This window comes from Calliphora vicina, chromosome 1 (assembly GCF_958450345.1).
Source record: "Calliphora vicina chromosome 1, idCalVici1.1, whole genome shotgun sequence".
In the NCBI taxonomy this organism is placed as follows: domain Eukaryota; kingdom Metazoa; phylum Arthropoda; class Insecta; order Diptera; family Calliphoridae; genus Calliphora; species Calliphora vicina.
The window spans coordinates 158,140,177-158,166,412 of NC_088780.1; the positions used below are offsets into that span (position 1 = coordinate 158,140,177).

A 26,236-nucleotide genomic window follows, 5' to 3' on the forward strand; every position below is an offset into this window, starting at 1 on the left:
TAATATTTATAATTTTGTTTAGTGTATCATGTTTATTTTTATTATGTTATCGTTTATCTTACTGATCTAATTTGTTTTGCAGAATTATGTTTAACGGTTTTAAAAGTTTTCTCAATTTTATATAAATACATTTCTCTCATTAAATTTCATCATTCCTTTTTTGTTTTGTGCTTATAACATTAGCTACCTTTGTACATACATTAAATCATTTTTTGTCGTTGCTTACATACTGGCTTTCGTTTGTGAACAATAAAATTCGATTATTGTAATATACAAATAAATTTACAACGTGGTTTTATTTTAAGCAAAAATCAACTACTATATATCAAAAATCTATTTGCATTAGAATCGACGTGTTGCAAAATAACGTGATAGATACTGTCACGTCAACATAATCTTGGTGACCCCGACGTGATTGAATAAAAATACAGAAATGAGTGTTGAAGAAATCGAGGAATCATTTAATAAACGCAAATCAATTAAATTGAAGCAACGATTGCTTGTTATGCAAGAGGAGGTACAGCATCCTGATATTGATAAATACGATGAGGTTGCCTTATCCGTAAAGGTGGAATTGCTGGATAAATTGTATTCAGATTTTGAAGTCGTGCATGATCGTCTAGAACGAGAAAATTATGAGGAAATGGAAAGCACTCTACCGGCAGAAGTCTCTGCGATATATACGACAATCAAGACGACTCTGACGAGAAAAATTATGACACTTCGATCAAATCCAAATAACCAAAACCCACCACTGTTAAGACAATCTACAATAAATGAATCGCTGCCATCATTTTTGTTACCAGTACAAAAAACGCGTTTGCCAATTATACAAATTCCAACATTTAATGGCATTTATACTGATTGGCCGGATTTCTTTTCAATGTTTGAAACTGTTATTGGCAACGATGATGACTTGTCCAAAATTGAAAAATTTCAACATCTTAAAACATGTCTTGGCGGTTCAGCATTGGATTCTATTCGTTCGTTGGAAATTAGTGCTACAAATTACGATAAAGCTATTGAAATATTAAAAAGTCGATTTGATAACAAACGTTTAAATTTTCAGGCACATATAAGGGACATTGTGGCAATGAGCAATGTCGAAGTTGGATCTGTTGGAAAGTTGCGACATCTAAGTGACAGCGTAAATTCTCATTTAAGAGCTTTGTTAACAATGGGTACTAAGGAGCAAATTGCTGATTGCTTGCTGATTCATATAATTGGCCGTAAGCTTGATATTACAACACAAACTAAATGGGAGGAAACTACACCTGTAAATGAAATACCAACATGGGAGCTTATGGCAAAATTTCTGCAAGCTAGATGTCAAACTATGGAAAATGTGGAGAATTCTGTTGTAAATGAATCATCAAACAAACAGGTGGGATCTAAATTATATCATTACACTAACAAAAGTAAAAAATCATTAGTAGTTTCGACTAACTCACAAAAGGTTTGTCCCATTTGCAATTCTCCGTCGCATGCAATTTATAGTTGCCCTCAATTTCTGTCAAAAACACCATCTATGAGATTTAAGGACGTCAAACGTTTAAATTTGTGCATTAATTGCCTTAGAAAAGGCCATACCATTAAGACATGTGTTTCAAGTGGTTGTCGGCACTGTTCATTAAAACACAACAGTTTGCTTCATATGGATACTTTACCCAACTCACAAGAAAATCATTTGTCTAGCATAACCGTAAGTGACAATTCTAACGGAAATGTTTCTTTAAACTCGAATTTAGCATCATCTACTTCAGCTCCGACTAACAATATAACCTCTACAAATTCTTTGCCTCAGTCGTCATTAATAGTTTCAAACTGTACACCTAAAAAAGGACATGATCCAACAACAATATTGGCAACCGCTATAGTTTTTGTTAAAAACGGTGTTGGTTCACTTATTCCATGCAGAGCTATTCTCGACTCTGCCTCACAAGCTAATTTTATAACAACAAATTTCGTGAATAAGTTGCAACTTAAAACCAAACGTGCAACAACACTCGTATCAGGTATTGGCCAGTCGAATTTTGCTTCAGGAAAAATCGTTAGTATTTTTATTCAGTCACGAACTTCAAACGTCTCAGCTTATTTGTCATCCGTTGTAGTATCAGCCATTGTAGATAATCAGCCACCATTTTCAATAAATATCTCCAAATGGAACATTCCCACTAACATCCAGTTGGCAGACCCACTGTTTTTTAAATCACAACAAGTTGACCTATTAATAGGTGGAGACTTATTTTTTGAGTCGTTGTGTAATGGAAAAATTCATATTGGGGCAGGGTTGCCACTTCTACAAAAAACTGAATTTGGATGGGTTGTTGCTGGTGGAGGACTGCAACTAAAGAGAAGAAATTGCTGTCTCATGGGTGTTATAATTAATGAAAACAATACTTATGAAAATAATTTGGATAATTTTATTCGTCGATTTTGGGAAATTGAAAATCATATGGATGTAGTTTCGAAGATAACAAAGGAAGAAAAAGAATGTGAAAATTATTTTGTTAAAACCTACAATCGTTTGAGTTCCGGCGAATTTGTAGTTCGTTTACCATTTAAAACAAGTCCACAAGCCCTTGGCGAATCATACAAAAATGCCCTTTGTCGTTTTAAAAATTTAGAAAAACGTTTAAATCAGTATGCAGAACTAAAATCTCAATATAGTTCATTTATTAATGAATATATTGAACTTCAGCACATGTCATTGGTAGAAAAGTTTCCAGAAAACATTTTAACGCATTTTCTGCCACATCATTGTGTAACTAAGGCTGATAGTTCGACAACAAAATTGCGTGTCGTCTTCGACGGTTCAGCTAAAACCTCAACTGGAGTTTCACTCAATGACATACTTATGTGTGGCCCTAATATACAGCCTAATCTTTTCGACATTTTGTTACGTTTTCGCTCTTTTAATATTGCTCTCACTGGGGATATATGCAAAATGTATCGCTGCGTTAAGGTTTTATATCCAGACAATTTTCTTCAATGTATATTGTGGCGTAATCATGTTGATGATCCAATAAAGGTCTACAAATTAGATACTGTTACATATGGCACTAAATCTGCTTCTTTTCTTGCTGTTCGTGCAATGCGCCAGCTAGCAAAGGATGAATGTCACTTCTTCCCTTTGGGATCAAAAATTGTGCTTCGTGATTTTTACGTCGATGATATGATATCAGGAGGAGACTCTATGGAAGAGGTAAATCAAATTCTAGAAGAAACAACACAATTGCTTAAAAAAGGAAATTTTAAAATTCGTAAATGGTGTTCTAACGATCCTCGGATTCTTAGTAAAATTAAAGATGAAGAAAAGGAAAAGTTTCTAAAATTTAAAGATGGTACCGATGTAACAAAAACGCTGGGATTGATATGGGAACCAAATAGCGACATATTTCTATTTTCATTTGTACCATCTGTATCTTCAAATAAAATTACCAAAAGAACGGTTTTATCAACCATAGCCAGATGTTATGATCCTCTTGGCCTTATAGGACCAGCTATTGTTCAGACTAAAATTTTCCTTCAGCATTTGTGGAAAGAAAAGATTGACTGGGACGATAGTCTCCCACAGCGGCTCCAGTCTGCATGGATTAACTTGTGTTCCGAATTCAATGACATAGAAGAGTGCAAATTTCCAAGAAGAGTAATAACGCCTGGTGGTCAAATTCAAATCCATGCATTTTGTGATGCCAGCCTGTCAGCATACGGCGTTTGTGTTTATATACGCAGTGAGTACAATGGTGTTGTCAATTCCAATATTCTTTGCTCTAAGTCTCGTGTAGCTCCCACCCAAGTACTTACTATTCCCAAATTGGAGTTGTCGGCTGCACTTTTACTTTCGGAACTTATGTATTCTATTTCTAACTTGCACATATTTAATGGAAATATTTTTTGTTGGTCGGACTCAACAATTGTCCTTTCGTGGATCCAAGAAGAGTCATCAAATTATCAAGTATTTGTTTCAAATCGCATAAGCCGTATCCAGTCATTAACATCAAATATGAAATGGTTTTATGTTCCTACAACTATGAACCCCGCTGATATTTTATCTAGAGGTGCAACACCGAAAGAATTGTCGAAGTCAAATTTATGGTCATGTGGCCCTGAATTTCTAAAACAAGATCAAGAGTTTTGGCCTTCACAACCTTCGGCAGTAACAAACTTACCAGAAAGACGAAAACAGGTTTTAATTTTAACATCAGCAACATTTCTCGACATATCACTTAATTGCAAATATATAACATCATTTGGAAAAATCAGCAGAGTTTACGCATATATATATAAATTTGGAGCTGTTAATGTTTCGTGCCGTAGAGGTCCATTAACAACAGAAGACATCCACAAAGGAACCAAGTTATTAATTCGTATGGTTCAAAGATGTAATTTTACTGTAGAATGTGAATGTTTGTGTCAAGGAAAACCTATACCTTCATCAAGTTCATTAATATCTTTGAACCCATTTATGGACAATTTTGGATTGTTAAGAGTAGGCGGCCGACTTAAAAATTCTGCACTTGACTTCAATGCTCAACACCCAATAATTATTCCAAGGCAACATCCATTAACGGACTCAATTATAACATATTTTCATGAAAAGAATTTACATGCTGGTCCACAGTCTTTATTGGCAACAATCCGATTGCAGTATTGGCCTTTAGGTGGCAGAAAGGTAGTGACCAGAATTGTTAATAAATGTGTTCGTTGCTTGCATTTTCGCCCTCGGGTGATCGAACATATAATGGGCAATCTTCCACATGACAGAGTACAAGCTCATCGTGCTTTTTTGGTGACTGGTGTTGATTATTGCGGCCCTTTATATTATCGTGCAGAAATTCGATCAAGAGCAAAAATTAAATGCTACATAAGTCTATTTATTTGCTTCAGCACCAAGGCTGTACATCTGGAGCTTGTAAAAGATTTATCAACTCAAGGTTTTTTAGCTGCGCTTAAACGTTTTATCAGCATTCGAGGTAGGCCGAAAACCATTTGGTCTGATAACGCTACAAATTTTGTTGGCTCAAGAAATGAATTACAAGAGCTTAAGCAACTGTTTCTAAGCCAACAGCACTTAAATGCTGTACATGAAGAATGTTTAGAAAATTTAATAGATTGGAAATTTATACCACCAAGATCACCTCACTTTGGGGGCCTTTGGGAGGCTTCAATCAAGGTCGCAAAATTTCATCTTCTTCGCTCTATTGGTCAGTCAGTTTTGGAATTCGATGAGCTACGCACAATCATATGCCAGATATCAGCTATTATGAATTCACGACCACTCTGTCCACTTTCAGAGAACCCTGATGATTTAGGTGTTTTAACTCCAGCGCATTTTTTGATTGGTGCCCCCATAACTTCAGTTGTGGAACCAGATGTGTCGATGCTAAATATTCATCGCCTAAGTCGTTGGCAACGGGTATGCTTTATGCAACAGCTATTTTGGAAACGATGGAGCACTGAATACCTAACAATTCTTCAACAACGTACTAAGTGGCAGGTTTCTTTAGATAATATAACTATCGGCACCATGGTACTCCTAAAGGACGAAAATCTACCACCTTTGAAGTGGCAAATGGGCCGCGTATTGGAAGTTATAAAAGGTGATGATTGTGTCGTGAGAGTGGCTGTAATAAAAACTGCTAATGGTATTATTCGACGAGCGGTATCCAAGATATGTATTCTACTCAATGATGATATTGAATCCTCAAAGAATTCAATGGGGGCAGGATGTTTGAGTAAATGAAAGCGCTTGATTGATATTACTTAATATTTATAATTTTGTTTAGTGTATCATGTTTATTTTTATTATGTTATCGTTTATCTTACTGATCTAATTTGTTTTGCAGAATTATGTTTAACGGTTTTAAAAGTTTTCTCAATTTTATATAAATACATTTCTCTCATTAAATTTCATCATTCCTTTTTTGTTTTGTGCTTATAACATTAGCTACCTTTGTACATACATTAAATCATTTTTTGTCGTTGCTTACATACTGGCTTTCGTTTGTGAACAATAAAATTCGATTATTGTAATATACAAATAAATTTACAACGTGGTTTTATTTTAAGCAAAAATCAACTACTATATATCAAAAATCTATTTGCATTAGAATCGACGTGTTGCAAAATAACGTGATAGATACTGTCACGTCAACAGATCTAAAAGTACATTTTTTCCAATTTATTTAAAACAATCTGTTATTTTAGCAAACCATCTACAATTGAATGAATCCTAAAATAGGATGATAAAAATAAAACCTTATTAAAAGCAAATCCTAAAGAAATGAAAATTAAAATGTTTATAAAGACTAAGGCTGTAATATAGACCGACAGTCAGACAAACAGACAGGTTGGTTGATGGCAAAATGGTCGTTCGGTCGGTTTGGTTGGCTGTTGATTTGGTCTCTAATGTACGTAGGTACGTAAAGTATGTACGTTTGTACGAGAATCTAATTTTATGCTTACGCGACCAGTTTAGAGTTTATATTACTCATTTCCTTTAAACAAACACTCGCCTCACTTGTACGTGTATGTTTAACGAAATGCTCCCCAGCAGTTAAGCGAGTGGTCAATGTATCCCCAGTAATTATCACTAATGTTTTATAACTTGGCTGACGCCAATATATATTGGGTCATTTGATATGTATGTCCTCTTTGTAGAGTAGAGAGAAGTCTACTGGTTACTTTATACATCCCAGGCAATCTAGCGTGAAGACAATTGTCACTTAAGTGTCTCCAAGTAATCTAGAGTGTAGTCACTTTAAACGTTTTGTGAGTAATTCGTACAAACTGGTTTCAAACAAGTTGTGCTGATATAATTCTCATACAGTTTAATTATACCCTAGTGGGGAGGGTATAATGCGTTTGTGCAGATGTGAGTAACGCCCAAAAATATTAGTCTAACACCCACCTTAAAGCAGTGATGCCAAGTGTAGGGAATTTTCCCTTTTTGTAGGGATTTTTTCCCAAAATTTCACATGTAGGGAAAAAGGGAAAGATTTTTTACTTTTGTCGAATTGTAGGGATTTTTTGCAAGGGCAATTTAAAAGTACATATTATGTATTTTCCAAATATAAAATTAAAAAATCATAAAATTTTTTTGAGCATATCATTAGAAATTCGTAAATCTGGTATAATATGAAATAAGTAATAATGTGGCATCTTTAATATCATCACCGCTTTCAAACTACATACATATATAGTGATTATCTCAAGGCGTATTAACTCACTCACGCACTCACCTTGTTAATACGCCTTGTATTCTCCTTTTTACGGTATTTAACATTTCCTTAAAGAACTAGCTACAAGTATAGATTCTATCAAAAAAAAAAGGCTTAATCGGATTTTGAAAATGGCCACATCATTGGTTTTTCCAGGACTTGCATGCCAAAAAGAGAATCCATTGTTCCGGTTTTTGTTTTTGAAAGATTTTTTGGTGCATTTGGGTATTAGCATACAAGCCTTGTATATCCATTTAAAGTCGTCATCTTTGACCGGCTCCAGCCATCCCATTAGCTTCTCGTTTCTCAACCAACTTGAGCAGTATTTCTTTACTTTGTTTCCATCATTATCAGAAGACGAATCGGAATTTTTTTCTAAAATTTGTTGTTTTAATTTATAATGACATTTATTTCTTAAAAACTTACTTATTAAATACTACGTTTATACGCACGGCTTATTCGTAAATAAAAATATTGCAATTAGAACAGTGAATTAATTTTTTATTTGCGAATAGCTAATTCACGAAAACAATTCCTGATTAACGACACTATTTGCAAATAAGATTTTAAGCATTGCCATATGTTTTAACATTTTTAGATTATTAAGACTTTTTTAAATATTTCATTGTGTTTTTGCATTAATTGGATTGCGAGACAAATATGAATTTTAAATTCTATAATTTTTGCATTTAAAAAATAAAAAATTTATCATATTTTGTTCAAAAACATTACTACCAATTTATTAAAGTTTACCATCCGGCATCACATAAAAACATAAATTTTCCGACTTATAAACAGTGAGTTAGTTAATTGCAAAAAATTTTTATTTGCGAATAGGCTACGTATAAACGTAGTAAAAATCGATGAGACCTGCGAAGATGGAGTACGTATGTATGTAAAAAATGCACAAAACCAAACATGTGTTTACTTCAAAAGAAAATTTATTGTTCAAAAAAAGTAGTGTAGGGAAAAATGTATGGAAAATCAAAAGTGAGTGTAGGGAAAAAAAGGGATTTTTTTTCATAAGCGTAGGGATTTCTGAAAAAAACTCCTGGCATCACTGCCTTAAAGTATACCGATCGACTTAGAATCACTTTCAGAGTCGATTAAACGATGTCCGTCCGTCCGTCTGGCTGGTCGGCTGGCTGGCTGTCCATGTAAACCTTGTGAGCAGAGTACAGGTCGCAATTTTGAAGATATTTCGATAAAATTAGGTACATATAATTGTTTCGGCCCAAAGACCAAGCCTATTGAAACTGGCTGAAATCGGTCCATTATTTCTCCTAGCCCCCATACAAATGTCCTCTCGAAATTGGACTTTATCGGTCATAAATGTTTAATTTATATATGTATCTACACAAATTTCGCTCCAAATAAGTTTTATATATACAAAATTCATGTCACCAAATTTTGTTACGATCGGTCCATAATTAGTCATAGCTCCCATATAGACCCGCTTCCGAAAATCACTTTAACGTGCATAAATCTCTTAAAAATGTTGGTATACACACAAAATTCAACATAGTAAACTTTCATATAGACATAAATCACACAACCTAATTTCATGGTGATCGGTCCATAATTGGTCATAGCCCCCAAATAAGGACCACTTCCGAAAATCACTCAAAAATATAAATAATTGAAATTTTAAAAGAAAAATGTTTTTGCTCTTTTACTTAGTGTAGGGTATTATATGGTCGGGCTTGACCGAATGCATTGACTACTTTGGACCAGTTATCAGACAGTCTCATTGCTATCAAAAGGGGTCAATTGACCCCCTGCTTAGGACATAGAAGTGTTAAAATAACCAGTCACGTAGTTAGTTATATAACTTGTTGTCACCCTAAATGATGCTAAAATCACTAGTTCGTTACTGTCTCCTAGATCAGCTGGGTCATTTTGTATCTATGTATGCATGAGTGTATGTATGTGTGGGTGTGTGTATGTGTTTGTATGTATAAGTGATGCTATCTTAATGGCTATTCAAATGACTACAAAACATCATGGCGAGTTTAACATTACCGCTTGCTTGCTGCAAATTGTCCGTGATAAACCACAGGTGGCCCCTTGAATATGTAAATTGACATGATAATTAGTGTTCGTTCAAAGTCTTGCAAGGAGCTGTTAATAAAGTAAAAACGAATATTAATTATTCAAATAGTTGACATAATTCGTCTTTAAGGAAGGCAATTTGTCTATGCCAAATTTGTTAAAAGGATTGGAAAGTAAATTGAAATGATATTAGCAAATAGTGATGGTTAAGTCAGAATTGGCATATCTAAACACATATCTTATGATATTAAGTCAAGCTCTTTAAAAAAGGTCTCTGTTTTAGTTTAGCTAAGCATACCTTTCCAATGGTGTCAAAATGTTGAAACTGCAAATATTGATCAAATTTGATCAAAAATGTAAGTGATCACAGATCATCGATCGAAACAAATAGTTGTTGGACAGGGCAAGGTCTGGACTATAAAGCGGATGAGGCGAAACTTCCAAATTACTTCATTATAAATAGTTTTTAACAGGTATTGCATAATGTGGCCCAGTGTTATCATGATGAAATATTATGGTTTCATGTCTGGCCGTATATTCTGAGCGTTTTTGGCAAATGCTCTCTTCAAACGAATTAGTTGCATTCTGTAAAGTTTCCATGTGAGGAGAAGGTCATAATCTATAGAACCGTTTTGCTCCCACAAAATACAGAGCATTACCTTAGCTCCATGGATATTTGGCTTTGGTATCGATTTGGCTGGTTGGCCGGTCTTCACATATGATCTCTTACGCTTCGGGTTATTGTAATTGATTAATTTTTTATCACAAGTAAGCATACAGAATCTGCCAAGGTGTCTTAGCTTCAATTCGTATGGTACCCAATTTTAATGCTTTTTTCAAACGTTTTGAAATTGCTTTGATTTCTCATCTGAGGCTTTGTTTGCACAAAATTCGACATTTTCGAAGCAAAAAAATTATCAATTTAATGTGAGAATAAATGACAGATATTAAAAACAAAAACCGCGTTCAAAAGATACGTCATCTATTGTAAATCCCGCATCAGAGTAATCACAGATCTAAATATTAACGATTTACGAAAGAAGAAAAATTAATTTTTAGCCCGATCTATAAGTGATCATAGATCGATGTTTGTCTTTTTGTCGATTTTATAACTTAGCATTTACTAATGTTAGTTCTTCACCTGCCTGTTCTTATTTATTTGCAAATAAAATATCTAAATTTGTAGTGCATACTTTAGGGAGCAGTTGAAAAATTATCCTGAAAATTCGAATCGATTAAAAAAAATCAGCCAAATCGCTCCAGCCGTTCTCACGTGATGCCATTACATACATGGACCATTTAATTTTTATATATATAGATTTTCGAAAATATTAACGATTTAATAGTTTCGCATCATGAATTTTGGTGAATATAGAGCGAACTTATTTTTGAAAATATTAACGTTTTAAGATGTGTTTTTTGGATAAACATAGATTTTTGGTAAAAAATTAGAGTTACCACTGATCGATCTTCTTTTCGCGGTCAAAAGATTATTTAAAAGATCATATATAAGTGAGATTTAAGATTTTTTAGTTTTTCATCCCCAAAAAATTTGCATTCGCTCAAAAATTCGGGTGATCACTGATCGAGCTTCTTTTCTCTCTTAAACGCTTATTTATGAAGATATAAACGATTTCAGATTTTTGAGTTTGTCCTTTCAAAAAAGGATTTTCTCAAAAATGCGATTGATCACAGACAGGCATGCCAGCATTGGGGATTTGAAACCAAATATGGGGATTTTGTAATGATTTTGGGGACAGAAAATATTAAAATATTTCGGGGATTTTATGTTTTTATTTCCGGTAATAGCAATAAGTTATCAATAATTGAACTTTATTTCATGTTCTTTGAATTGAAAATGGAGATGTTTAATGCTATTAAATGTACGTATCAGAACACATAATATGATACAATCTTTAAATCCGAATCAGTATCTCCAAAAAGTTGTCTAATTGTCGAATTTTATGTGCAGATCACAAAAAATTTAGATGGTAAAGTTAAATTTAATTTACAATCGGTTATTTTCAACTCGATTTATGCTAAATCTTTGGATGAGAATATTTTCAAAAGTAAGTTTGACTAATTTATAAGAATTTTGGTTTGAAGGAACTTTCTTCATATTTTAACAATTAATTTGATCGGGTATTGGCCAATTAATTTAATATGAAGTTTAGTTTTTGTGAAAATTTCAAGAAAAACAATATTTGGGGATTTTTGGGGATATTTTTAATTTTGGTTGGGGACAGGCATCAAAAGTACCTGGCATCCCTGATCACAGATCAAACTTATTTTCTTTTTTTTGAGTTTTTCATACCAATATTTAATTTCTCTTGAAAAATTCGAGGATTATAACGATTTAAGTTTTTAGGGTTTTTAAGCCATAAATCGATTTTTGTGAAAAATGCGTGTGATCACCGATTCCCAGTTAAATGTTTATTTACAAAGATATTATCGATTTAAGATTTCTAAGCTTCTTATAACAAAAATCTATTACTTTTGTTGAAAAATGTGAATGATCACAGATCGAGCTAATATTCTTAATTAAACGCTTATTTGCGAAGATATAAATTATTGTTTAAAATTTTTTGAGTTTATCAAATAAATGATTTATATTCAATTGTTAGCCATAAATATGAGTGATCACGGATCTAGCTTGTTTTCTTGATTAAACAAGTATTATCAAAGATAATTATTTTTGATCAAAAATTCGTGCGATCATGGATCGAGCTTATTTTCTCAATTAAACGAGGTGACATCCTAATCTCCAATTTTTGTGACCCTAAGTTTCTCTTCACTGGCTGAGTTGGCTTTATAACAATTTTATTTTGTATCTATGTATGTATTTCTATTCCATTTAAACATTCGTTTTTATATATTATTCCGTTTAGACCGTTTGTTAGGGTCTTTCTCGTTTACCTCGTCTGTCTGTCCGTCTGTCTGCCAGTCAGTTTATCTGGCTGTATTATCTTTGTGACTAATATAATCTAAATCTTAATGTTGTAATGGTTTGCTGAACTCACAAGTGAACATTTTCATTTGCAGTGACTACTAACTAAGCTAAACTCAACTTGTCTTTTTAATTAGTGACAAAATTTGTTTCCAAACCAAGAAAAGTTATGAATTAAAACCAAAACTCAACACACACAAATGAAATGAAATGAAATAAAATAAAAGAGAAAAAAAAAACAAACATGACTTGATAATATCAAAATTTCTTAAACTCATCTCATCAGCATCATAATTTTCATGTTAAATTTTCAAGTTTTTATTTTCAGTAAATTTCCTTTTCCTCTATGTTGGGGTGTTAACAAAAAAATTTAAATATTTAATTCGATTTATGAAATAAAATAATGTTTTATCTTTGTATTATTTAATTTTGTTAAACCGAACAAGAAAAAAATGTAAATGTGGGGGCGCGTTGAAGCAACAAAGCCAACAATCATCATTGCCAGCGTCATTAAAGTACTGGCTTCTGAGGATTGTGGTGAGGGTTAGGGTCAGTGGTGCTATGGCAACTAATGCTGATGATCATTAAAATGTTACAAGTACAAGACAGATGGACACATAAATATACAGACAGTGTATTAATACTTATAAAAATGTGTGACTTTTATTTTTGTACATATAATTCTATTTCAAAAGTTGCGTTTGCATTCTTTTATTTCATTTGTTTCATTTATATTTTATGTATTTGTGTCAGGGTTCATTGCTGCAAATGCTAGCTAGCATTATAATCTTTGATGATGCTAGTCGGATTCTGTGCTGGTGATGGTTTGTTTGTTGCCCTTTGACATCATACCTAACATTTCTTTCTGGCTCGCTGCTATCCATCCGCACTTGATACTTCTTTCTACTCCAGAATGTCTACTTTACTCAACTCAGCTCAACTCAATTCAAACGAACTGTGACAGTTGTGAATTTTTATTGTGTTAATGTGACAAAGTGAAAAATGAAATTTTTTTCTTCTTTACAATCACTGAATTCACTTCATTTTTCTAGCGAGGTTACTTTTACAGTTTCTTTTAACGTATATATTTACTTTTATTTTCCGGAACACTGAAAGTAAAGAGGTGTTAAGATACCACAGAAATAAATAGATAAGTAAGAGTGATCATTGATTGCATTTTACGATGATATTTTTGTGTTTTTCTTACCAAAGAACAATTTTTGCTGAAAAATGAGAGTGATCGCCGATCGAGCTTCTTTCTGTTTTTGATTATAAGTTTATTTACGAAGATATTAACGATATAAGATTTTTAAGTTTTTCATATCAAAAATTGATTATTGCTCTAAAATTCAAGTGATCGCAGATCGAGCTTATTTTCTAGATTAAACGCTTATTTACAGAGATAATAATGATTTACGATTTATCAGTTTTCCATATCAAAAATTAGATTTAGCTCAAAAATTTGTGAGATTTCAGATCCAGCTCCTTTGCTCTATTAAACACTTGTTTTCGTATTTAAAACCGATTTATGCTCAAAGTTGCTAGTGATCCCAGATTGAGCTTATTGTCCATTAAAGGCTTATTTACAGAACTATCAATATTTTTAAGCTTTTCTACCAAAAACAAGTTTTTGCTTAAAAATGGATCGATTGCAGATAGAGTTGCCTTTCTCTATTAAACACTTATTTACGATGATATTACCGTTTTCAGCTTTTTGTAATTTTCTTACCAAAAATGCTAGTGATCACCGATCAGGCTTCAGTTTTTTATTAAAAGGTTATTTACGATATAAGATTTTTGAGTTTTATTTTTTTAATTAAACGGTTATTTACAGAGATAATAATGACTTATGATTTATGAGTTTTCCATATGAAAAATTGGGTTTTGCTCTAAAATGTGAGTTATTTCAGATCGAGCTCCTTCTCTCTATTAAACACTTATTTAAGATAATATTAATGGTATAAGATTTTCGAGTTTTTCATAGCAATATTTTTCTTAGTTAAACTCTGGTTTTCGTATCAGAAACCGATTTTTGCTCAAAAACCAAAAATATATTTTTGCTTGAAAATAGAACGATCGCAGATGGAGGAGGTACATTTCTCTATTAAACACATATTTACGATGATAATACCGATTTCAGATTTTTGTATTTTTCCTACCAAAAAACTATTTTTGCTCAAAAATGCGAGTGATCACCGATCTAGCTTCTGTTTTTGCTTAAATGTTTATTTACGAAGATATTAACGATATAAGATTTTTGAGCTTTTCATATAAAAAATTGATTTTTCATCAAAAATGCAGGTGATCGTAGATCGAGCTTATTTTCTTTATTAAACGTTTATTTACAGAGATATTAATTATTTAAAATTTGTATAAGTTTTTATGAAAAATCGATTTTTTGTTCAAAATGTTAGTGATCGCACGTTAAAGGCTTTTTACGTTTAATGTTTTCATACAAAAAAGTGATCACAAAACTCGATGAAACACTACTTTTCGATGATATTAAAGATTTAAAGCCAAAATCATTGTTTTTAAATGTGAGTGATCACCGATCGAGCTTATTTTCTTGTTTTTTTGAGTTTTTCATACCAAAAATTATTTGTGCTGAAAAATTAAAGTGATCGCAGGTCGAGCTTATTTTCTTTATTAAACGCTTATTTACAGAGATATAAATGATTTATGATTTTTGGATTTTTTTTTATACCAAATACTAATTTTTCCACAAAATTTTTTATCAAAAATGGTGATCACAGATCAAGCTTCTTTTCTTAAGATTTGTTTGTATGATCAGTTTGGTTTCGCTCTTAGCATTTGAAATTTTTTTTTTGTTTTTGTATGAAAAATCCCCATTGATATGTCTAGTTTTTGGTTTATCTCTTATTTAGTTGCTTTATTAAAATAATTTTTATACCCTTCACCTTCTTGAGAAGGGTATATATAAATTTGTCATTCCGTTTGTAATTTCTACATTTTTCATTTCCGACTCTATAAAGTATATATATTCTGGATCCTTATAGATAGCGGAGTCGATTAAGCCATGTCCGTCTGTCTGTCTGTTGAAATCAATTTCCTGAAGACCCCAGATATCTTCGGGATCCAAATCTTCAATAATTCTGTCAGACATGCTATCGAGAATTCTGCTATTTAAAATCAGCAAAATCGGTCCACAAATGACTGAGATATGAGGAAAAAACCAAGACAACCTCGATTTTTGACCTATTTTTGACCTATATCTGGATTACTAAGACATTAACATAGACAATATGGATATCTAATGATAGATATTTCAAAGACATTTGCAACGACGTATATAAGACCATAGTAAGTTGGACCTACAAAGGGTTAAAATCGGAAAAAAAAATTTTAACCCGAACTTTTTTTTTACAAAAAAAAAAAATGAAAAAACAAAAAAAAAAATTTTAAAATTTAAAAAAAAAAATTATTTAAAAAATTTAAAATAACAATCGAAAAATTTTTTTTACAAAAAATTAAAAAAACAACTGGAAAAAAATTAAATTTTGTTTACCTAAAAATATTTAAAATTTTGAAGTATAATTTGGTGAAGGATATATAAGATTCAGCACAGCCGGATATAGCACTCTTACTTGTTTTTTTTTAAATATTTACATCTTTTTTATTTCAGTGTACATTTGTTCTTGTTGCTTCAATCTTGATTTAGTATTTCTTTCTTACAAAATTCTTTATTTCAGAAGAAAACTAAAATTCTATATTTTATGGTTGTTTTGTGTTTTTTTTATCTTATTTTACGATTCTTATTTTGTTTCTATCTTTTATTCGAATTGTTGTTCACATTATCAATGATGACACTTGCATTTTGTTGTTGCAGTTTTTGTTCATAACATTTTGCATACAACATGAGTATAGATAGATGAAGATGATGTCTTTTATTGTGAGCTTTTAAAATCCAGTTGTCATAACTGCAACATAAGCTTCTTGGGAGATTTCAATTTTAAATTTATTTACACATAATACTGTACAAAGTCTGAATTTTGAAATAAATGTCATATCAGTCAAACAAGGGTTAAAAATCGGAGAAGCATTCCAATCAATTATGCATTACTCGATATAATGATATTTTGGTTTATTTTTTGCAGCTGAAAGCGACTCCCACTTCAAATCCAACACAAACACATCGTTAACAAACATTTAAATTTTAGATAAACTAAAATTCGCTTAATAAACTTTACTTTCAAAGTCCATTAGTTTTTAGTATATAAAACGATGATATTTAAAATTTCAAAAAAAAAAACTTTTATTTATTGAAAAAAATACCGATATTTTTCTGCTAAATTTAAACATTTGGGAATAAATACAAATTTAATACAAATACGAATAAAAAATGAACTAAAAAAAACATTACTCAGCATAAAAATACATTTAACGATTCATGCACCAACCATCCCACCTACCCATTCCATCAAGTCACCCCACCAATGATGAGGACGACAGTGATGACGATGATGATGTTACATGTATTGCTAATGGAGTTACTGGTGGAGTTGGCTGATAGGTGGCACTCTGTCTCCCGAATTGACAACTGGTGGTGTTAAACTTTACGGTTTTTTATTGCTATTTTGTTGCACTGCCTCGAGTACAAGCAGTATGTTTGTTTGTGTGTATGTGCTGTTGGTGTCAACTTGCGCTGACAAATTTTATACAAACAAATTTGTGATAAAAGCTAATTTTTCAAATAAACAAAATATAACAAATGGCAACAATTTGCAACAAAAAAAAAAAATACAGGGAAAAGAAAACGACAAAATATTTATAAAAAATGAAATGGAATAGAAATGAATTGTAGCCAAAATCTACAAGAAATAAACATAAAATGTACAATATTAACTGAATGTAGGAAAAAACTACAATAAAAGAAATGAAAACTGAAAAATGGAATATAAATGCAATTTGTTTGAAGCTTGTTTTTTCTTTCCACTTGCTGCAAAACAATACCAAACAACAATTTCATAAAAAAATTTAAAATAAAAACAATAAATATAACGCTGCAACACTCAATTTGCGAAATGAAACAGAGCTTACAAAGAAATTAAACTTGAAGGCAAGAATTTTAGGCTTTTCTAAGTTTCTACAATTTGTATTATTTCTTCTTTTTTCGAAATTTAAGATTTTTGCGTTATTTTCATACCAAAAATTGATTTTTGAAACAAAAAGAAATTCGAGTGATCACAGATTGAGCTCCTTTTCTCAATTAAACGTTGTTTATTGTTAAAAAAAACAACCTTTTGTTTGATAAAAATGCGAGTGATTGCAAATGGAGATTCTTTTCATGATTTAACTCTTATTTACGAAGATATTTACGATTGAAAATGTTTGCGTTTCATATAAAATATCGATTTTTGTTCAAAAATGTAAGTAGTAAGTCATAGATGGATTAAACGTGAATTTATAGATCAATATTCTTCCTCGATTAAAAGCTTTTGAGTTTTTCATACTAAAAATTGAATTTTGTTGAAAAATGAAAACTTTTTCGGGATGCATTGGATATGCATTGGATTATGTGCATTGGTATTGACCCAAATTCAATTTTTTTGTTATATACCAACCATACCATTCATCCAAAAATAGGCCTCATCGTAAAATGGACGAAGCGCGCGGAACGTTGCCCGAACAGAACACACATTATGATAAAACAATTTTATCATTTGCACGTGTTGTCCCAATGCACGGTGGTAAATTCCGGCCAAAAATTTTTTTTTTTGTTTTTTTAATTTTTATAAAATTTTGATGGTAAATTTTTCCTAACACTTCAGAATATACAGTATAATTATTATTTTGGCTATAAAGTAACTATATGGTTATTATAGTGCTGTAAAGTCAAAGGTTTTTCCTTGTCATTTAAATATTAGAAAAATGTGATTTTTTTACTTTTGAATCGAAGCAGCCTGTGCTTTTTGCTTTAAATTTGTTTTTGCAAACTAGCACATGTTTTTATAAAACAGTTAGCAGTTAACCATTCCACGTAGTTATTAAGGAGTTTTTGCGTGTTCTTCTTATATAAAAGTGAAGTGATTAGGAACTATTTTTAAATCTATAGAAACAGAATTAAAAAAAAAAGTTTGAAAGGCCAGAACAAATTAAAAGGGGCTATTAGATGTTAAGTGTAAATTACATCTAATACTGTAAAGTATCAAGAGTAAGTACTATAAATTTCAGTTGCAATTATCTGCCATTCTAATAACCAGTACGATTTCAGTGCCTTCATATTTTACACATTTTTTTTTGTATTTTTTTGCACAATTTCAAAAATTATGTAAGTTTCAGAGTTATTTACGTCTATGCTGAATTGGCCAAACCATGTATTTGTATGTCGAAATTTTTTCAATGGATCATTTATGTTATTTTTAATTATAAACCTAATTGAAGCCATTTACAAAAATTACATAAATTTTTCGATACTTTTATAACGTCAATGTTTATTTGGCCAACTCCTGTATGCAATTTTTAATATTTTTTACGATTGATCAAGTGCGTTTTTCTTAAAAAAAAACATTACATGAATAATCTAACTTTTCCGATAATTTCAAAACGTCCATGATTGTTTGGCCAAACCCTGTATATGTATTCCGAAATTTGTACGACCATTTTTTCAATCACTTATGCTATTCTTCATTTTTGGACTAAATTTCAGGCATTAATATGAAAAACCTAATTTTTTCGATGCTTTTAAAATAACCGTGATTGCTTGGCCAAACCCTGTATATGAAATCCGAAATTTGAATTACCAATTTTTTTTCGATCACATATTTTATTTTTTAGTTTTGAACTAAATTTCAGCCATTTACATGCAATTTTTTTGAAGAAATAAAGAAGTTATGGATTTTTAGCCGGAATTGACCACCGTGCAATGGTGATTTTTGAGTTTTGTTTTATTATACCCTACACCACCATAGTGGGGAGGGTATAATGCGTTTGCGCAGATGTTTGTAACGACCAAAAATATTTGTCTAACACCCACCTTAAAGTATACCCATCGACTTAGAATCATTTTCCGAGTCGATTAAACGATGTCCGTCCGTCAGTCTGGCTGGTTGGTCGGCTGACTGGCTGTCCATGTAAACCTTGTGCGCAGAGTACTGGTCGAAATTTTGAAGATATTTCGATAAAATTAGGCACATATAATGTTTTCGGCCCAAGGACCAAGCCTATTGAAACTGGCTGAAATCGGTCCATTATTTCTCCTAGCCCCCATACAAATGTCCTTCCGAAATTGGACTTTATCGGTCATAATTGTTTAATTTGTCTATGTATCTCCACAAATTCCGCTCCAAATAAGTTTTATATATACAAAATTCATGTCACCAAATTTTGTTACGATTGGTCCATAATTAGTCATACTTAGTTGCGATATAGACCCGCTTCCGAAAATCACTTTAACGTGCATAAATCGCTTAAAAATGTTGGTATACACACAAAATTCAACATAGTTAACTTTAATATAGACATAAATCAGCTCCCATATAAGGCCCACTTCCGAAAATCATTCAAAAATATATATTATTGAAATTTTAAAAGAAAAATGTTGGGCTTGACCGACCATACTTTGTTACTTGTTTAGGAAATGCTTTTATTTTGAAACATTTCTACAATATCAATTTACTCAAAGTATTGGCCATTGTTAGCTAGGTCCTTTTCCCATCAATCTGGCAACATATGGATACCGAGCCATCAGAACTGTTTATCTTTTGAGGCCAAGTATGAATCAATCAAATTTCGGATACGCTGTTCCGAAATGAAGCGTATCACAGAGAGAGCCATTTGCATCGATCGAAACAAATAGTAGTCAGACGGGGCAAGGACTGGACTATAAAGTAGGTGAGGCAAAACTTCCCAACCGCTTCATTCTAAAAAGTTTTTAAAAGATATTGCATTATGTGGCCGAGCGTTGTCATAATGGAATATTACGGTTTCATGTCTGACCGCATATCCTGGTCGTTTTTGGCCAAAACTTGCTGCTAACAAATCAGTTGTGTTCGCTACATGTTCCCTGTGATGGTCAAGTGAGATTTCAGCAGCTCATAATAGATATGACCCTTTTATGACCACGCAAAATCGTCTTTCAAGGTCTCTTCAATTCGTATGGTACCCAATTTCCCTGCGTTTGGATGAATCCTGCTGCTTGCAAACGTATTGAAATTGCTGCTTGAGTAGCTCCGAATGATTTTGCAAGCTCTTGTTGAGTTTGACTTTAATCTTCATGGAGTAATGCTTGCTGGGCCGATCTTTGACTTCCGTGTCAAAATCATCACTTCTGAACCGCATAAAATATCTCTCGCATGATGAATCCGATGAAACATATTCACCGCAAGCTTTGGTGAGTTAAACGTACGAAATATTACTGATATATTTTGATGTTTTGAGGTATATATTCTAGCACGGTTATATCTCGTATACCGTACGGAATATCTCTTTTGTGGCTGAAGCAAAGTTGTAGATATTGAATAGTAGAAAAAAAGTACGGAACATACCTACCCGAAAAAGGTGCACCCAGTGCCTTAAAAATCGCAAAAATGCCCATTTTTGAAATTTTTTTAACCAATTTTTCATCTTTTTTGCTCAATAACTGGATTACAAATCCAATTATGAACCGATCACCATGAAATTAGGTCGTGTGATTTGTGTCTATATGAAAGTTATTTATCATGAATTTTGTATGTATACCATCATTTTTAACAGATTTATTTACTTTAAAGTGATTTTCGGAAGCGGGTCTTATATGAGAGCTATGACTAATTATGGACCGGAGATATAACCGTGCTAAAATATAGAAAAAGTGATAAAAATCCACCTTGAGGAAAAAAAAATTCGTATGGTCATTAAATTATTACGGCAGCCAACTTGACAAAACTAATGATGCAGAAGTTCTTATCCTTGGGGCTACTTTTACGTGCAATTGTCAGAATTGAGTCCCAAAGCAATGAACTGAAAAATATTGTACTGTGTAATTATATCGAATAATTAAAAAAAAACAAATTTTTACTTGAAAAACTAAATTCACATTTTATACGTTTTACAGCCCACATATGCCGAAGTGGGTATTTTTATACCCAATCCACAAAATCGTACTTGTAGCTTAGGAAAGTGGGCCTAATCACTTGGTTATTTTTTTTACTGATAGAGGACATCCAAGGCTACTAGACATAAGGAGGGCATTGGGGACTTCAACTCCCCCCGCTTTCTAGAGGCATTTATTTCTGTATTATTATAATGATGTGGGGGCACCTCTATATATACGATCCACCAAATGAAATTTTTTGTGTATATTTAGGAGTTGAAAAGGCAACTTTTAACAGGTATTCCTAAGCGATTACGAAAAAAAATAAAAATCGCTCCACCCTAATGTACAGTTTTAAATGACATATACGTTTTTTAAAAAAAAGTCATACACCCAATATATAATGAATTGAATAGCTTAGAAATACAACTGATCACAGATCGAGCTTCTTTTTTTGATTAAACGAACATATTAACTAACTCTGTGATTAAATTATTATTTACGATGATTTTTTCTTATGAATAATCTAAATTTTTCTCAAAAATGAGAGTGATCATAAATAAAGCTCATTTTCTCAATTAAATTTTTATTTAAGGTGATAATAACGACATAATATTTGTGATAACAACAATCGAGTATCTATTTTTTTGATTAAATGATTTAAGATTTTTTGATATATTAAAATGAAAAATTTATATTATTTAAAGGCTTATCAACCTCATGGGATACGATATGAAAGTTCAAAATCCCAAATAATTTATTAAAATATCGAAAAAAATAGATCTGATTTGTACTTATGTAAATATCAAACTGAAACCATTATCAATAATCGATTTAATTTTATTAAACGAAATCTAACAATAAATTGATTTAATTCTCTGTCTGATAAGTATACGATAAAAGGACATGCATACATATTTATCATCCATATTTGAAGTGTATCTGATGATGATACTCAATGAGAATCAATGAAAGAATAAATGAACGATAATGTACATACAAATGTATGTATGTACTTATGTGTGTTTGTATAGTGAATTGGAAAATGCATTCAAAATATTTATAACAATAAATTCAATTTGTATTTATCAATATTTATTTCCTTATGTTGGTGCGGGTTTTTGCGTTGTTAAGCTTTAAAGAAATTTGTCGAAATTGTTTTTTAGTTGCATTTGGCAGTTTTTTTTTAAGGATATTTCATATTTTTTTTAAAAAATTAAAATTTTTTGATAATGAATAACGAGGTTTTGTTGTCTGCTGAGTTAGTTCAGTTGCTTTCGATGCCGAAATTGGCAACCAATTTCCCTGTACAAGGGACTCTGGAATAATCCGAACATCAGTGACCAATATAGGGTTAAGCTTTATCAGTCGTCTTCAATTATCATTGATGTTTAATAGTGGCTCAGAAAAAGGTAATGCGCTAAGGTAATGCTCTATATAGGGTGGGACCAAAAGAGTCCTATCTAATATTCCATTATTATAACGCTCGGCCACATGTTGCAATACCTGCTAAAAAGTATTAAAAATTAAGTGGTTGGGAAGTTTTGCCTCACCCGCTTTATAGTTCAGACCGTTCACCGTCGCACAGTGGCGCCCGTAGAACAAGTGTGGTTGCAAAAATCAAAAAATAATATTGAATAAACCTCTTTTACAGTAAATTGTCCAACGATTTCAAAAATGGTTCAGAAGATATAGCCCTTCAAAGTTGACTGATTTTCAGTTTTCAAAAAAACAAACAATTTTTAGGTAATTTGGTCCGCTTTCAGATACAAAATATCGAAAACTATGTAACTGATCGTCATTATTTCTGATTTTTGAAGAATAAACAAAAATTGTACTGTTTGCTTTGTATTTGTCCAGGTAAATTGATATTTACCAACTATCCATTTTTTCAATATTTCTCAACTTTAAAGGAAAATAAAAAAAACTAGCAATTTCTATATTTACCATATTTTCAAAATAAGTTCTTTGATTACTCCTTTACCTAATGCAAAAATTTCCAGTTGCCAGTTCTTGCCCCATTTTTTGCTAGAGGTAAAATTGTGAAAAACCAACCAAAATTTTTTTTTTCAAAAAAGCAAATTTTTTTTAAATTTTTTTTTAATAATTTTAAATCCTTTAAAAATTTTAAAAAATATTTTATTTTATTTTAAAGCCTTTAATAATTTTAAAAAATATTTTATTTTACTTCCCATAAAATTGATTTTTCCACAAATTTCAACTTTGCTAACCCATAAGTAGGCACTTGAAAGGCGTAGAACCATTTTCAAACACTCATTTCATAGGCTGATCAATTATCTATCATATGCCTTTTAAATTTTTTGATTCTTATTTGGTTCAAAAGTTATGATTTTTGCAACGAAAAAACTCAAATGGCGCCACTGTGAGTCGGCCGAAAGCTGAACTCTCTCTTTGGGATAAGCTTTACTCTGCATATATTTCCATTCGTTTTTCATTAAAAACACATTATTCAATGGGATTGTAATATATTCGGGTTTTATTTTAATCGAATAAAGTTTTATAATTTTTTATTATTCGAGTGATCGATTAATTTTTTCGATTCTTTCCTTGTTCGGTCAATTAATTCTAACGATTCATAATGTACAGATCTTAGTGTGTTTAAGTCCATTAAAAAATTATTGTACAAAGTCATTTCTAATAAAATGTGCAAAGCAACCAGCTTTGAATTGCATTATTAACTATTGGTATTATTTCTTTGAGATTTTTTTTTCCAATTTTTTGTTAATATAAATTGTTTTTTAATTTTAACTTGAAAATAAATTTATTCGAGTATTCGATTAATCGATAGTTATTAATTTAAGTATCTAGTTTTCTAAATTAAAACATTTAACTCATTCGAATAAAAAATATATTTTTCTACGAATATTCGAATAATTTTTATTCGAATCACAACCCTAATACTCACTGCTTTAAATATTAAAGTTTGTATAACTTTTAAAACTTCACTTAAAGTTTGTTGTCTACAACAACTTAATGCAAACCACAGTCTGAAATAAAGACTTTCCCCATGCAATTATTAAAACTGCAATTATAATTATCTTTCTTAAGAAGGAAATGAACTGGTATTTCTTATGAAAAAAAACTTAGTTCTCCGAATTAATGCTGCACACGCCAAACCAAAAACAAAAAAAGAACTTAAAATCAAACATTTCATTTGTAAGACAAAACGCAGACAGACCAAAACCAAAAATATTGAAAAGAAAAATTAATAATAAAAAAAGGAGAAATCAAAATATAGCAAGAGTTTTGTAAAGAAAATGAAATATGATTCATATAGTTTTTTTTTTTTCTGTTGCATTTTACATCCCCTTACACTTGAGGCAAACAGACAAACAGACAGACAGTCATTCATTCATTTATTTTCTTCTATTCATTTGTTCATTCATTGATTTCACTGAAGTGGAACGCTTTAAGTTTCTTTTTTATAGTCTATATTATATATGAAACCAGACGCCAAGAGGCAACATCTAACACGCCTCTTAAATGCAAGTTTGAACAATTCAAATGCAATCAAGTTCAATTTATCTAACTATTTATACGAATATATCTATAACTTATTAGTTAATATAGCGAACAGAGAGTCAATGATTGAGTGAACTAATGAATGAATAAATAAATCGTATTGATTTTAAAGAGGGGGAGGGAGCTTAGATTAAGATTCAATTAAATTATTTATATTTTAAATTAGAATATTAGTGGTTGGTAACTTCACAGCTGCTCATAGACCTTTATGGTTAAATAACGGTTTTCGCAATAGTTACAATTACCTGTATAAATCCTAATGATTGAAAAGAAAAACTAATGATTGATTGCATTTAAAGTTTACGGGGAAGAGAACTAAGAAACGGCTCTAGTTCTAACACTTTGGCAACATGTGGAGGAATGCCGAACAAGCTTGCCCTGTTTTGGATATCATTTTGGGTTTATGACTAAAAATATTGTAGAATTTTCTTTTCAAGTTCAAAACGTTTGCTAGCAGCAGGAAAATTGGGTATCATATGAATTGCAACCCGAAATGATGCTTGAATAAATGAATGAACTTGCGATAAAAAATGGATCGCATGTGAGGGCCGGCAACCAGCCGAATCGACACCAAAACCAAATATCCATGGCGTTAAGGTAATGCTCTGTATTTTGTGGGAGTAAAAGGGTGTTAGAAGTATTTAGAATGAAGTGGTTGGGAAGTTTGCCTCACTTTGGAGCAGAGTATCCAAGGGATGTCCAGGGCAATTTACTCATTAACAATATTTATTTTCAGAGACCAATTTAAGCTGGCAAACTCACAATTGGATGGAATTCAAGATGCCTGTGTGCTTATTGTCCGTCTGGTATCGCACAGTGGGGCAGAATTGAAATTTTTTGGAAATAAATCTGGCATTTCTAAACGGCTTGGCCGATCTGGAGAAAATTTGACGTGGCCGTAGCCAAGGAGCATTCGAGTTTAAGTTATTAAAATATGCCATAAAAATGCTCCAGGGGCGTCGATATGGGGCTCAAAGTAGGATACCTTCGACATGTAAAATTTTTAAACACGTGCCATTTTTTTCTTTCCCATTCGATTTCAAAGATTTTTACAATTTATGCCCGTAATTTCAACAAATAGGTATCTACGGTGTCAAATGACCAGTAGATAAATTTACCTAAAAGGTAACTTGACATTGATTTCAAATCAATATCTACGGGTTAAAATTACCAAATATTTTTATTCCATAAGTAACTAAGCACTAATAGATATATATTTGTTGAAATTACGGGCATTATACAAATTTTTTAGTATGAAAAATTTGAGGGACGGAGTTTTATTTTTGAGGGACGGATTTTTAAAGTGGCATATTTTTGAATCTAATTGAGATATTGACTTGAAATTTATTTTGTAACACCACAAATTAACTTATCTAAACAAAATTATATAGCTCGGAATAAATGTGGATCAAATTGTTCCTAATATTTGCAATCCTATTC

General features: G+C 31.5%; 1 protein-coding gene across 1 annotated transcript; it reads left to right on the forward strand.

Annotated features, from left to right (window-relative positions):
* The first annotated feature begins 433 nt into the window (after positions 1-433).
* Positions 434-5,746, forward strand: LOC135953727 (uncharacterized). The gene has a single exon (XM_065503709.1). It carries the CDS (start codon positions 434-436, stop codon positions 5,744-5,746), a length of 5,313 nt encoding a protein of 1,770 aa, XP_065359781.1.
* The last annotated feature ends 20,490 nt before the right edge of the window (positions 5,747-26,236 follow it).

Coding starts and splice junctions, on each gene's coding strand:
- LOC135953727 (XM_065503709.1), top strand. CDS start 434: ATGAGTGTTGAAGAAATCGAGGAATCATTTAATAAACGCAAATCAATT.